Source organism: Chiloscyllium plagiosum, unplaced genomic scaffold, assembly GCF_037043375.1.
Source record: "Chiloscyllium plagiosum isolate Xiang-an unplaced genomic scaffold, Cpla_swu_hap1 HiC_scaffold_25, whole genome shotgun sequence".
Classification (NCBI taxonomy): Eukaryota; Metazoa; Chordata; class Chondrichthyes; order Orectolobiformes; family Hemiscylliidae; genus Chiloscyllium; species Chiloscyllium plagiosum.
In genome coordinates, this window is record NW_028270163.1 from 33493961 (window position 1) to 33508676 (window position 14716).

Consider the following 14716-nt stretch of genomic DNA (forward strand, 5'->3'; position numbering starts at 1 on the left):
GGCCAGTTACAGAAAAATCATGTTTGAAACTCCACTCGGGAAGGCTGTCAGAAACAAGATCATTTAACTCTCCTAGATTGTATTTGGGAACATGGAAGGTGATGGCGAGTACAGGTTTGGAAAAGAATAGTTTGCAAGAACAGAACTAATTTTCTTTTGCCATAACAGGTCTAAGAACTCCTGGCTTTTTCTCTAAAAGAAGTCAGACATCTGTAACTCTAAATACCAATTTTTTTTATGTCAATTGCTTTAGTTAATGCACTAAAGAGGCACCACTGCTGATTGTGTCAGTTCAAATGTATAATCCCAACGAAAACCTCAATGTTTCAAATGATAATTAACAATGTACATGTCATGTTTTTGTAAGGCTTTTACATCTATACTATAGAGAAAACTCAAGCAAGTCTCCTTCCACAAACATAATTGTGTACACAAACACACACACTCTCTCCCTTACCTGCTCCTGGAGGACCAACTAAGACAGCCATGGCTTCAATCAGCAACACAAGTCCAATGGCACTGGCGAACCTGTCAGTTCCAACGATCGCCATCAGGACCTCAAACTGCAGTGCTCCGACCATTCCATAGGACATTCCAAAGAAAATGCAAAACACCGTCAGACCAACATAATCACGAGCGAAGGAGCCTCCTAGATCAGTAATTCCATTGAAAATCATAGCAAAGCTGAAAAGATACACACAGCGAGGCCGGACGACCTTCAACCCTGCAACAATACCACTAAGAGGTCGAGCAAATATATCAACAAAACCCAAGATACTCAGCAAGAAAGCAGCATCTGTATCTGGTACTCCTGTATCTTTTGCATAGTTAACTATGAACACAGGAGGAACAAAGAGACCAAAGACCATGATGGAAGCTGCTATTGTGTATATCAGGAATCCTCGATCCCTAAAGACTGTGAAATCCAGAAGTTGCTTTTTCTTCTTGTGCACCTCTGTTTTCTTTGCTTGCTCTATCATTTCCTTTTCTTTACGACTTGGTTTTAAGGGCCTCATCAGGGCTGCACATGCACAGCAGTTCAGCAGCAAACCCCCAAGAATGAGGAAACCTCCTCGCCATCCATAAACTTTAGACAGGATCTGACCTAATGGAGAGAGGCAACACAGGAACACGGGACTCCCAGCTGCAGATAAGCCATTTGCCAACGGGCGACGCTTGTCAAAGTAGCGGTTTACCATGATGAGAGATGGTTGAAAGTTCAAGGCCAGACCAAGACCTGCAATGGAAACAAAAAGGTGACTCCAATGGTTAAGTTTTTTTTTGAAAGATAAGGCTCTGTTTGCAGTTAAATAATGAATTAAAATCAAAACATAGGTCCCAAGCTATTTCAGGGGAGCACTCTCAAACACAATTTGACACCAAAAAACATGACAAATGACAAAAAGGTTGGAAAAAAAGTTTCAAAAAGAAGGAGCGGTGGAGATAATTGGAAAGGGAACTCCAGCACCCAGGTTATAGAAAACATAGCTGATGGTGGAAAGGTTAGAATTCGGGAGACGCAGGAGAACTGAGTTGGAAGACAGAGAACTCAAAGGATTGTATAGCTCAAGGAGGTTAGCAAAATAAGAGGGGGCATATGGAAAAATTTTAAAAATAGGATGAGACTTTTAAAATTGAGGCATTAGCAAACTAGGAACCCATGCAAGTCAAAGAGCATGGGCTGCTGGGTGAAAAGAGACTTGGTGCAAATTAGGATGCTGGCTGCAGAGTTTTAGATGTTAAGTTCATGCAAGATACCTTCAAAATATGGCCAAGTTAAAACTAATAGTACTGCATTTCAACTGTAGACAGTTTCAATGATAATTTTCTAAAGGGAATTCTTTTCAAGTACGTATTGAATAGATATTCCCAGGCTATCGGGGAAAGAGCAAGAGATTGGGATTAATTGTATTATTATATTAATCTCTATGACATTGAAATGTAAACTGATTAAAGCCACAATAACTTTAAAATTTCAGTATAATGAAGAGACTGTGTACTTTTTCCAGTATCACACAGTTTCCATATCATTCAGAAAGTTTCACTTTCACATACGTACTTTGAGGTGCTGAAACCATCAGCAGTTGTAGTGACTTGAGACATAACACATTTTATTATAGAGATTAAACAGAAAATTCTGGAACTATTCAGCATGTCTGGCAGCAACTATGAAGAATTAAATATTTCATCGTGTTGAGCTTTGCTAGAACTGACAGATAGCCTGAGAGGATAAATTTGCTTATCTCTCAACAGATATTTGCTTATCTCTCCAAACTGCTGGGTGTGCCCAGCATTCTCTGTTTTATTTCAGATTTCCAGGAGTACATTTTTTAAAAAATGACCGTTGTTCCTTACCAGTGATAACTCCAGCAGTCAAATAGAGCTGGATGATGTTGGTGCACAATGAGGCAAGGATCATACCTCCTGATGCAAACAGGCCTCCTACCATCATGACAGGACGACAGCCAAAGCGATTCACCAAAATACTGCACAAAGGCCCTGCATTAAAAGACAGAAGGAAGAAAATTGCTCAGCTGACGACTGGAGAATGAAGAACTTTCAAAGACTCAGTTTAGTCTTTTGTAGAAGACTTTGACACCACAGCAAAACTCAAAGTCAAATCAAAGATCTGTTACCCAGCATTACAGAGTTACAAACTTAAATACTTGATTGTAAACAACATATTTCACCAAACATTCACTTGCTCAATTGTTCACAATTGTGTAACAAAGATATTTATTAACCTAGGTTAAGGGCAAAGAGCAATTCCATAGTAGACCACCAAGAATGAAAGGAACATTTCAAGCTGCAATGATTATAAGTTTAAGTTTAATGCTAAGCTTTAGCTTCAACAGCTTGTTATTACTGGAAAAAGGAACAAGTTTTGGAATTTTAAAGTCCTTAAGAATAATTTACTGTGTTTGTAAAATACAGTAAGAAGTGAAAGAGTGATTGACAGCACAAGAAAGAAAAAGGATCGATAAGCAAGAATATGAAAACAATGCTTTACTTTATACAGTATTTTCACAACGCACAACATGCGTATTAACTTTCTGTAATCTTAAGCTTCAGACTTGAATTTAACAGTAGTTTAGAATTTCCAGAGTCTGAGATGACAATGGTGGAGAGAGAAATATAAGCCATCCAACAGGTTATCTCCTTCGTCAATCAGCCTGAGGATGGGAAAATTGACAGCATATTAAAGTAGGTGAATACAATATCAAAGTTGGCACAATGAAAGAGAAATAAAGGGCAGAATTCCAGCTGCTGGGGTTAAATGGCTGGCAATGGGGGCTGTTGGGGGGGTGGGCGGGGGGGGAGGGTGTGGTATTCTAATGCATGTGGGATTACAGACTCAAGTCGTGGCATTGAGATGGGAACTCACATGATCCTACCCACTTCTGGATTTAGCCTACATAGGTTTGCAAGCAACCAGGACTTCCTATAAAGGACTAGAGGGCAAAGGTTCCACTGAACTTGAGATTTAATCCACACAATGGTTGTGTGCATGGAACTTGCCAGGATCAATCAGAGGAGAACTCAGAGGGTAGTCTGTGTACTGGCTGGGATGTCTTCAAAACAGTGAAGACCTTCTGCCATGCCCATGTGAGAGGCTGGAGCTCACAGCCCTTCTTCTGAGAGTCTGCGTTCTCTGCTTGACAGTTGATTGCCAACTTCTTGGACGTGAACTCACCCTAAGCTGCAATTCCCAGCTGTCAGCCTTCACTACAGGTTGGAAGCAGATTATGCTGCTCTACCTGGATCTCTGTTGAGGAACAAGAGGAGCGGCAATAGCAAAAACAATAGCACCAACAGAAGCAGGAGCAATACCAGCAGCTGCCTTCTCCTCAATCATAACCCTCTCCCCAGTTAAGTCACATGGGCACAGAGATCCAATTTTAACGCAACAACAACCACAGTATTTAGTCCATAGACAAAATATCAGCACTTTCAATGCGCCTCAGAAGACCTGGACTCTCACAAAAGGTAATGTCTGACATCTGCAGATTAGTTAGGCCTCAGCTATTTACACTTTATATTAAGAGTTCAGATGGGGAGATCATGTGTCTTAGATACAAATTAGGTGGGAATGTAAACTGTAAGATGGCTGCAAATGGATATCAGAAGTTTCATTGCATTTGGCGAGAAAATGATAGTAGAACGTAATGTGGAGAAGTATGCTATTTACTATGGATGAGAAAGCAGAGAAAAAAACTTTTTTTTAAAATGCAGAACAGCTGGGAAATTCTGGCATTCAGAGTGGCTTGGGGGTGCTCAGACATGAATCATAAAAAGTTAACATGCAAGTAAAGCAAGCAAGCAGCACATTATCTTTTATTACAAAGAGATTAGAGAACACAAGAAATTTTACAAAGATTATGCAGGGCCTAATTCAGAAAACATGCCAGAATAGTGTTTACTTTCAGAATCTTTCCCAGGGAGGATGTTTGCCTTAGGAGGGAGGGTCACAAAGGCACACTAGACTGATTACTGTGATGAGGAATATTGCCCTATGAGGAGACTTTGAGTAGATAGCTATTTGCAATAGCTATGATCCACCTGAGTAATTTTTATTCAGATTAATGATTCATTTCCTGAACATACTGATAATTTCCTAGTAGCCAAGCTCTCAAAGTCAGTGTAAAATTTCTATGATTTCATTCCCAAAAGTTTAATAATGAAGTGTCTAATTGAAGCATGGTAGGCTAGACAGTTTAGACTAAGGGTCACAGTCTCAGATAAAAGGAGACCAAGTTCGCAGATGACACCAAAATTGGAGGTGTAGTGGACAGCGAAGGTTACCTCAGATTACAACAGGATCTTAATCAAATGGGCCAGTGGGCTGAGAAGTGACAGATGGAGTTTAATTCAGATAAATACGAGGTGCTGCATTTTGGGAAAGCAAATCAGAATAGGACTTATACATTTAATGGTAACGTCTTGGAGGGTGTAGCTGAACAAAGAGACCTTGGAGTGCAGGTTCATAGTTTGTTGAAAATGGAGTCACAAGTAGATAGGATAGCGAAGAAGACATTTGGTATGCTTTCCTTTATTGGTCAGAGCATTGGGGTTTCACAGTGGCTCAGTGGTTAGCACTGATGCCTCACAGTGCCAGGACCCGGGTTCGATTCAGCCTTGGGCGACTGTCTGTGTGGAGTTTGCACATTCTCACGGTGTTTGCCCGGTTTTCCTCCGGGTGCTCTGGTTTCCTCCCACACTCCAAAGATGTGCAGGTCAGGTGAATTGACCATGCTAAATTGCTCATAGTGTTAGGTGCATCATTCAGAGGGAAATGGGTCTCGGTGGGTTACTCTTCGGAGGGTTGGTGTGCACTCGTTGGGCCGATTGACCTGTTTCCACACTAGGGAATCTAAAAAAAAATTGAGTATAGGAGTTGGGATGTCATGTTGTGGCTGTAGAGGACATTGGTTAGGCCACTTTTGGAATATTGCATGCAATTCTGGTCTTCTTCCTTTGAGCTACAGGGAGAGGCTGAATAGCCTGGGACTATTTTCTCTGGGGTGTTGGAGGCTGAGGGGTGACCTTATAGAGGTTTATATAATTATGAGGGGCATGGATAGGATAAATAGACAAAGTCTTTCCCCTGGAGTTGGAGAGTCCAGACTAGAGGGCAAAGGTTTAGGGTGATAGGAGAAAGATATAAAAGCGACCTAAGTGGCATCTTTTTCACACAGAGGGTGGTTTGTGTATGGAATGAGCTGCCAGAGGAAGTGATGGAGGCTGGTACAATTACAACATTTAAAAGGTACCTGGATGGGTATATGAATAGGAAGGGTTTCGAGGGATATGAGCCAAATGCTAGCAAATGGGACTAGATTAGGTTGGGATATCTGGTCGGCATGGACGAGTTGGACCGGAGGGTTGTTTCTGTGCTATACATCTCTATGACTCCATGACTCTATGAGGAGAAATGTAAAATTTTCTTACACCTTAGAGCTGTGCATGCTCAACCATGGAATACATTCTGTACAGTTGTTGTTTGATGTTTCGATACTTAGTGAATGAATGAATATGCAGACAGTGCAGCAAGGTAGAGCTGATCTTACTGAATAGTGGAGCAGTATTGGGGGCTGCCTTCCACACTTCTCATGTTGAAATTGCATCTTCCACACAACATTGCACACTGACAACTATTTCAAGACTAGGGGGTGTTAGGTCCTTGGTCTTCAACCACCACAATTAGAAAGACAGATTCAGATAATTTCTATTGAGTTTAACTATTTGAAGTAGCCATATGACAAATACCATTGCTGGTAGCAACAGAAGGAATACTGTGGCCTTTTCCTGTTCCAGAAAGTTGTTCATTGCCAGCTTGATAACAAGACAAAATACATGACACTTGTCACTGTGCAAGGAAGTGTTTCTTATTCATTTATTTACCCAGAATCTGAGATGTCAGAGCAGGACTTATAACTTAATGGTAAGGTCCTGGGGAGTGTTGCTGAACAAAGAGACCTTGGGGTGCAGGTTCATAGTTCCTTGAAAGTGGTGTCATAGGTAGATAGGATAGTGAAGACATTTGGTATGTTTTCCTTTATTGGTCAGAGTACTGAGTATAGGAGTTGGCAGGTCATTGGTTAGGCCACTTTTGGAATATTGCAGGCAATTCTGGTCTTCCTATCAGAAGGATGTTGTGAAACTTGAAAGGGTTCAGAAAAGATTTACAAGGATGTTGCCAGGGCAAGAGTATTTGAGCTATAGGGAGAGGCTGAACAGGCTGGGGGAGACCATTTTCCCTGGAACATTGGAGGCTGAGGGCTGACCTCATAAAATCATGAGGGGCATGGATAGGATAAATGGACAAAGTCCTTTCCCTGGGGTGGTGGAGTCCAAAGCTTGAGGGCATAGGTTTAAGGTGAGTGGGAAAAATATAAAAGGGACCTAAGGGGCAAAATTTTCACACAGAGGGTGGTATGTGTCTGAATGAGCTGCCAGAGGAAGTGATGGAGGCTGGTACAATTGCAGCATTTAAAAGGCATCTGGATGGGTATATGAATAGGAAGGGTTTAGTAGGATATGGGCCATGCTGGCAAATGGGACTAGATTAGGTTGGGATATCTAGTCGGCCTACCGAGTCGGACCAAAGGGTCTGTTTCTGTACTGTACATCTCTATGACTCCATGTAAAAGTCCAAATAGTAGTTGAATTCTCTAATGGATTTGACAAGATTGATACAACAAACATACATTTAAAGTTAAAATTGCAGTGCAATAATCCCAGAATAAATAAAATTCCCTGATTTAAATGAACGATCACTCAAAGCAAAATTCTAGATTCATCAGCAAAGGTGCTACAGAATGGTAAAGCTAATAGTGCTGCTCCTGAGCTATACGGATATAAAGTCACTACTCAGAGCTCACTAATACATGCCAAAAAATCTCCTTTAAAGGGCAGGTTTCTATCTGAGGAAGTAGATTACAAATGTCCAAGACCATCAGTGGATATTGGCATTTCAAGTCTGGTGGTCACAAATTAATTACAATTAATGCCTTAAAGGAAGATATTGTCCAGGGTTTTACTTTTACACCTTCACTGCACAAGAAGCATACAATAGCACTGTCTTTTGTTTACAATTAGAAATTATCTCATATTGAGGGCTGCCTGAAGGAAGCTATAGCCATATTCAAAGTAATGGAAAATAATACATGCCCCATCCAACTCTTCCTCCATCTTGGAAATTGCTGAATAATCATTAAAAGCAAGAATCTTAAGACAGTTTTCCCATGCTTAATCAAGTGGGAAGGATGTTGTGACACTTGAAAGGGTTCAGGAAAGATTTACAAGGATGTTGCCGGGTTTTGAGCTATAGGGAGAGGTTGAATAGGCTGGGGGTGTTTTCCCTGGAGCATCGGAAGCTGAGGGGTAAACTTATAGAGGTTTATAAAATCATGATGGCATGATCTATAAGGTCAGAGGCTGAGGGATGACCATGTAGGAGTTATCAAATTGTGAGGGGAATGGATAGGATAAATAGACAAGGTATTTTCCCTGGGGTTAGGGAGTCCAGAACTAGAGGGCATAGGCTTAGGATAAGAGGGGAAAGATTTAAAAGGGACCTAAGGGGCAACCTTTTCACACAGAGGGCGGTGCGCATATGGAATGAGCTGCCAGAGGAAGTGGTGGAGGCTGGTACACTTACAACATTTAAAAGGCATCTGGAGGGGTATATGAATAGTAACGATTTAGAGGGGCCAGGTACTGGCAAATGGGACTAGATTAATTTAGAATAACTGGTCAGCATGGATGAAGAGTCTGTTTCCATGCTGTACATCTCCATGTCTCTATGCTAGATGACCTTGTATCACTTATTTTGGAAATATTTAACAATTGTGTTAAACTTGTTTCCTAAACACTTCAGAGAAATGTGTTATCTAAAAACATTGATAGCAGAGGTACAATGGAGGAAAAAGGAAATTGGTACATTTGCTTCTCCCTGATACCATCAGCAAGTCATGAAAGGATGCAGTCACATGGAGTGACCAGGAAGAAACACTGATGGCCAGAGCTATCGTGAAAAGTAGTTCCTTTGCACAAACTGCAAAACTCAGTGGATTGAGCAATCAAAGAAAAGCTAATACTGTTGCTACAAGGAAGATTTTTGTGCAATGAGGGCCAGCATTCATGCTAATCCTCCTAGAATACATCGTCACTGCCCCAGAAGTATACAATAGCACTGACTTTTATTTACAATTAGAAATTATCTCATTGTTGAGATAAAATACTTGTTCCATGCCATGTGTAAGGTAGCTGCAGTTGTAAAGACTTTTTATTAATGTCAAGACAGAGGTCACATGACTTTGGCAAGACACAATACAGGTAGTTCTCCTAAAACACACCTAAACGTGAAATATCTGAAACGCAATTTGTGAATTATCGATTATTTTTAATAAAGTGAACTCCTATTCACTGTTACGCGATTCTCATCCCCGCACTAGGTATCGCCGTACACAAGAGGACTGGATTCCACGTCGGCATCACGTGATCAGTCGGCTCATGTGCTTCCTTGTGAAGAGCTTCATGGAAGGTGTTGTGAAATGTTTGCGCTCGTGGGCTTGGAAAAGCATCATGAAAATATCTCTGCAGCTGGAGGACAAGAAGCTTGGAGCAACCTGTTAATTTAAAACTTAAAGAGTTGAGATAAGAGTGAAATTTCACTGGAATTGACTGACAGTAAAAGGACAGTGTTGAGGTGCAATTTGAATCTTGGCTTTGTTGTTTGTATTAAGAGATTTTTTTCTCTCTTTTTGTAAAAAAGAAATGATTAGATGTTAAGGAATATCTGCAGACTCACGAGTCGATTTCAGTGACTAATCACTACCGTAAACAACTGCAAAAGAATACCAGTACATGGGCTTGAACATGGTCAGTCAGCTGCTCAGGGTGGTCAGAGTTAAGTCACTCTGCAAATATTGGATGGCACAGTGTTACTTTTGGGGCATGCGTGGAGATGTCCTGAAGGGGTGAGTAGGCTGTGCGTAAGAGGTTCAGTGTTAGTCAGGCTCAGACGTTAGCAACGATGGGAATGAGTGTGGAAGATGTTGCAGGAAATGATGGTTACAGTGTGGGAGTAAAACACATACTGCCTCTGCCCATCCTCATCAGCAGTGTTTCTGTGTTCCTACCCACAAAGATAGGCACCAGTTTTCATTGTTTGCCACATCCAGGGCCAGTGTCAGGAACCGTGCAGGATAGCTCCAGACTGACAGCTCTTGTCTGGGTGCACAATAACTTTTTAAAGCTGGTGTTGCACCATGGATGTTGATCAATTCTGGGATATCTGAGGAGTGGTGACTTGTTTTGGAAATGGCACATGGTGTGATGATGCTAGAATGTGTGAGGGGGACTCCAAAGGGCAGAGTAAGTGATATGTCAGGTGGGTTTTGTAAAATATGTTGATAGAAATCCCCAAGCATCACAATGTGAAACCCTCCAAAAACCTTGAGAAACCTGACACTGGGCGAAAGAAATTAAGATGACATATTCAAGAAGAACGGATACTCAAAAAATACAGTCCGCAGATTCCTGAAGAACAAACCACGACAAGCAGACCAAACACAGCTAGAAACCCTAACCACCGTACCATATATCAAAGAAGTTTCAGAAATGACAGCCAGACTACTAAGACCCCTTGGAAACCTAGTAGCACACAAACCCACCAACACTCTCCAACAAAAACTAACAAACTTAAAAGACCCACTACAACCCATGGACAAAACCAAAGTTATCTACAAAATTCCATGCAAGAACTGCCACAAACACTACGTAGGACAAACAGGAAGAAGGTTAGCCACCAGGATACACGAACACCAGCTAGCCACAAAAAGACACGACCCTCTCTCCCTCGTAGCTCTACACACGAATGAAAAAAACCACCATTTCGACTGAGACAACACATCTATCCTGGGACAGGCTAAGCAAAGACATGCCAGAGAATTCCTAGAGGCCTGGCACTCCAACCACAACACCATAAACAAACACATAGATCTAGATACCATCTATCAACCCCTCAGAAAATGAACAGGAAATGACATCACCACAAACCCCAGGATCCCTATCCAGGACAAACATATAAACAGAAAGCAGGAGACAACAGCTTCGCTTCACTTGGAGGCCGCCACTGATGATGTTACCTAACCAGGTAATGAAACGTCTGGATATCAAATCTACAGCTCAGCGAGCAAACCTACACCCTAAACCTCAACCTGAGCTACAAACCTTCACAAACCTTGCAAGAAATTAAGATTCAGCCCTTGATCTATCAAGGCAGGTTTCATTTTGGGATCTGACTTGTGCAGTTACTATTGGATGGATCAGAAGACTGGCTAGAACATAGTGCAACCGGCAGGTATAGATCTAATGAATTGCACTATACTGTACCATACAGGTGGTCAAAATTTACTTCAGACTGTGCTATCAATTGTGTTAGGCTAACTTCTACTTTTATTTCAATTGTTACTGGTATTTTTGGTGGTTCACCCCCAACCCTGTTTTTCACAAAGGCCCCATTATTTCTATTGCCCAATTTTCTATAATATGGCATTGCATGGGAACACATCTACGGCATTATAGCAGAACTACCTGTATGCAAAGGCATTTGTATAATTGAACATCCCTTTTCTATAAAGAAAAGAAAACAAAAGAATTTGAAAAGCATTCTTTGCGAGTCACATCACATACTTCGTTAATATAATCCTTTTTAAAAAATCATCAGGCATAAACTAGAAATTATTTTTTCTAGCTTAATCCAGTTCTTAAACACATATTGCTCATAGGCCCAGATCTCTGGCCTTTGGATAGCCTGAGACTAGATCTATAAGCCAGCATACATGACCAAACACACTGACTGTGTGGGAACTGCCCAAGTAGCTTGAATTTCTGTTGGACAATTCCCCTGCCCCCTGGAACTCTCCAACAAAAGTTTCCAAATCTGAGTTACACTTAGGGACTTTGAACAGTCCCAATACACCTATCAGGAGAGCAATTCAAGAAAATGTTAAACAGAAAAGTCATGGTCTAATTCCTGAGTAGTTATACAACTGATGAACCACCTGACTCCCAATCCACGCACCCCCCCCCCCCCCCCCCCCCCACACTCACAACCATCCTGATCAGACCTACCTATACACTTCCCATGTCCCCCAAATTGCCCCCCAAACCTGATGCCAACGCAACACCCCTTTGTGACTGCCCTTCTCCTCCCCGTCCCAACTTGACTAGACCTTACTACCCACCAAGTCTCCAGATCCCATGACACAATTCCTCCCGGGCTGAGCATGGTATCCATCTCACACAGCTGCCATCATAACTACATACCTCATCCACTCCAAACACTTACCCAATGACTACACCTGCCATACTCACTTACCCACCCATACATTCACTCATGCACGCACACTAACACAAAAATGCTCTGGGACATTTAAACCATGACCAGAATATAAAAGCTAGTGTACAAATAAAAAAAAGGAGCATGTGGCTTCTGCATCGATTCTCTGTCTTGTTTCCTCTGAGGCATCTTACACTAAAGGAGGTTTTGCCGAATACTTCTACTAAAAGATTGGAAGACAAATTGGAGGAGATAGTTTTATATCTAAAATGTTGGAAACAGTTCAGACAATAACTGGAAGATTTAGGCCATTGCTTTAAAGATTTAAGTCTTTATGATATATATGCAAGTTGTTGTCTGTTCTTCTGGTACCTGCTTGTCTCTGGGGTGTCATTGCTTCTCTGCTTGCACGACAAGTGTTGCCTCTTGTTGAAACAGGAACATTTCAAAGTCTTGTACTAGCATCAACTTCCTTCACAGGGAGTGGGGCTCTCAACAATGTGCTGAAAACATACATCTGCTTCCCTTGCTTATATTTCACTTCCTGATGTCAAACTATCAACAGTGTAATATCCTTTGCAAACTTTTTGTAGCACGTAGATGCAGTTTGAGAATGATGCTTCGAAATAATTCAAGATCAAACTCCACAAATCACTTTCTCCCCCCGTATCAAGAATTGTTAAATTCCTAAACAGACAGGCAGACTTTCTTGATCTGGGGGCTGGCATTATTTGAGGTTGCGTGAATACTTTGAATGCAGCAGCATCTGGTAGTCCTTGTGGTTTGACAGTTGCTTTAAATCCTCTCCCTTATTGGCTTCAGGGTGACTTCTTCATTGACATCATAATATTTTAACACTGGCATTGTCGTCATTTTTTGTTGTTTGAGCGAGTGAAAGCTGCTGATTATTCTGTACCCCCCCCCAATATCGAACATGCCTATTGAACAATCACATGCCTATTTCAGGCAGTAACACTGGTACCCACTTGGAATTCAAGAGAACCACTTGGAAGAAGATTCTTGTTTATTATTTTCTTCTGTTCGCTGCTCTAATTTGCAAGCACAAGTGGGACAATAGGTTGGTGAAAAACAACTTCTTTCATTGTGTTTGGTATTTTGGGATAAATTTTCCTGTTCCAAGGTGGAACAAGTAATGAAGAATTGGATGTCAATGAGCATTTGTTTGTAAGGCAGCCCATCACATTTTTCCAAACTAAAAACCATTTTTAGGAAGAAAATCAGTATCCCTAATGGGAGCCTGCCACTTCCCCTCAAAATCTGTCCCTTATTTTCAAATACTGCATTCCCTGCTGCATTTTATTCAATGCGAAGAGATTGGATTTTAAAAGTAGAACCTGTCTTCACTTAGTGACTTGCACACCCCCAAGGGATTGCAGAGAATCACAGCCTGTAATTTTTGAAGTCAGTTAATGGACTCTCTGAAACAAGTTGCAGCTAATCACTGCTTATAAATTTATTATCTCCAAAGCTAACTGCATGTGAATTTATGGTTATTTTCCATCTGATAAAGAGGCAGGGAAGTAATTTAAAAATAAATGTTTGTGCCACCCAGTTGTTGGAGGAAAAGCACCTTCTGCAACACAGAGAGAGGAAATGCCCAGGTTCAAGCTGTGAACTCCGTGGAGGTAACGGATTTCTGACATAATAGTGCAATTATTATCCAACAAAAGTGAATCATACCATCTTCTCTTGAAATTCAATCATATGACCACTACTGAGTACTCCATGGGCGTTACTAGTGACTAGAACGTAATTGCAGTTTTAGTGTCCTTATGTGAGGAAGGATGTTCTTTCTTTGAAAGAATTACAATAAAGGTTCACCAAATCACTTACTGAGATGACAAGTCCAATGAATGAAGAAAGACTACTACAGTTAGGACTGACATTTACAAGAATGGGATGGGGCTGGTTGGTGTGAGGGGGTGGGGGTGGGGGTGAGACCACAGAAACATATAAAGTTGAAACAGAACGAGACAGAATGAACACAGGAAGCATGTTCCTGATGACCAGGAAGTCCAGAACCAAGGTTCATACTCCAAGGATGCAGGGTAGACCATCTAGGCCCGAGGTTAGGAGAAATTTCTTCGTCTGGGGAGCATCCCTCTCCCATCAACACTTGGTGTAAAGTCAATATGAATAGTGGCCATTCCAGCAAGGTCAGAGGGTGACTGCTGCTGTTGAACCAAATCACAATAAGGTGTTTTCGAGTAGAGAGGAGAAAATTAAAAGATTCTGTCTGTCTGTTACAAATAATCTAGCTGGACAATGATTATAAATATCTTATATAAAAGTCAGTAAACCTTGTGAAATCAAACTTCAGAACAAGAAATGGAATGCTGTATTTTGAAAAGCACTTTTGTTCACTACCTACACAATGTTTCCTAAACACTGAATGCCTTACCTGTTCCATATAACATAGCAAGAAGAATGGAAGAGATCCAAGCCGTATCACTGTACCCAACGTGGAACTCTTTAATCAACTCCTTGAAGAAAACACTAACGGCTTTTGGAAAAGCATATGAGAATCCAGTGATGACAAAACATCCAATGAGAATGGCCCAACCCCAGCCTCCATCAGGGGCCTTCATTCCTGCTGGCTTCTCATCTTGTACTACGACTCCCATGGTTCAGGTCACAGCCTGTAAATTTAATGTAAAGAAGGAGTTGACAAAATCAGTTTCCTACTAGTATAGTTTGGATTAACATCATAAAATCATATGCATTATGAAAGTTCCACAATATCAAAATATAATCACACTCATGAAATTATTGTGTTTGAATTGTATACTTAGTCAAGAATTATTTTTACAATCTATGTATTTTCAATATCTGAGGAGTTGCAAATGG

General features: G+C 41.1%; 1 protein-coding gene across 2 annotated transcripts in view; it reads right to left on the reverse strand.

Annotated features, from left to right (window-relative positions):
* Positions 1-14716, reverse strand: part of LOC122562132 (monocarboxylate transporter 4-like) — a 47503-nt gene that overhangs the window by 8040 nt on the left and 24747 nt on the right. For both annotated transcript variants that reach the window (XM_043714706.2, XM_043714707.2), the window contains 3 exons: positions 14271-14508; positions 2356-2499; positions 458-1237 (listed from right to left, as the gene is read on the reverse strand). In XM_043714706.2, the coding sequence (XP_043570641.1) occupies positions 458-1237; positions 2356-2499; positions 14271-14493 (1147 nt within the window). In that variant the 5' untranslated portion in view covers positions 14494-14508. The remainder of the gene's footprint in view (positions 1-457; positions 1238-2355; positions 2500-14270; positions 14509-14716) is intronic.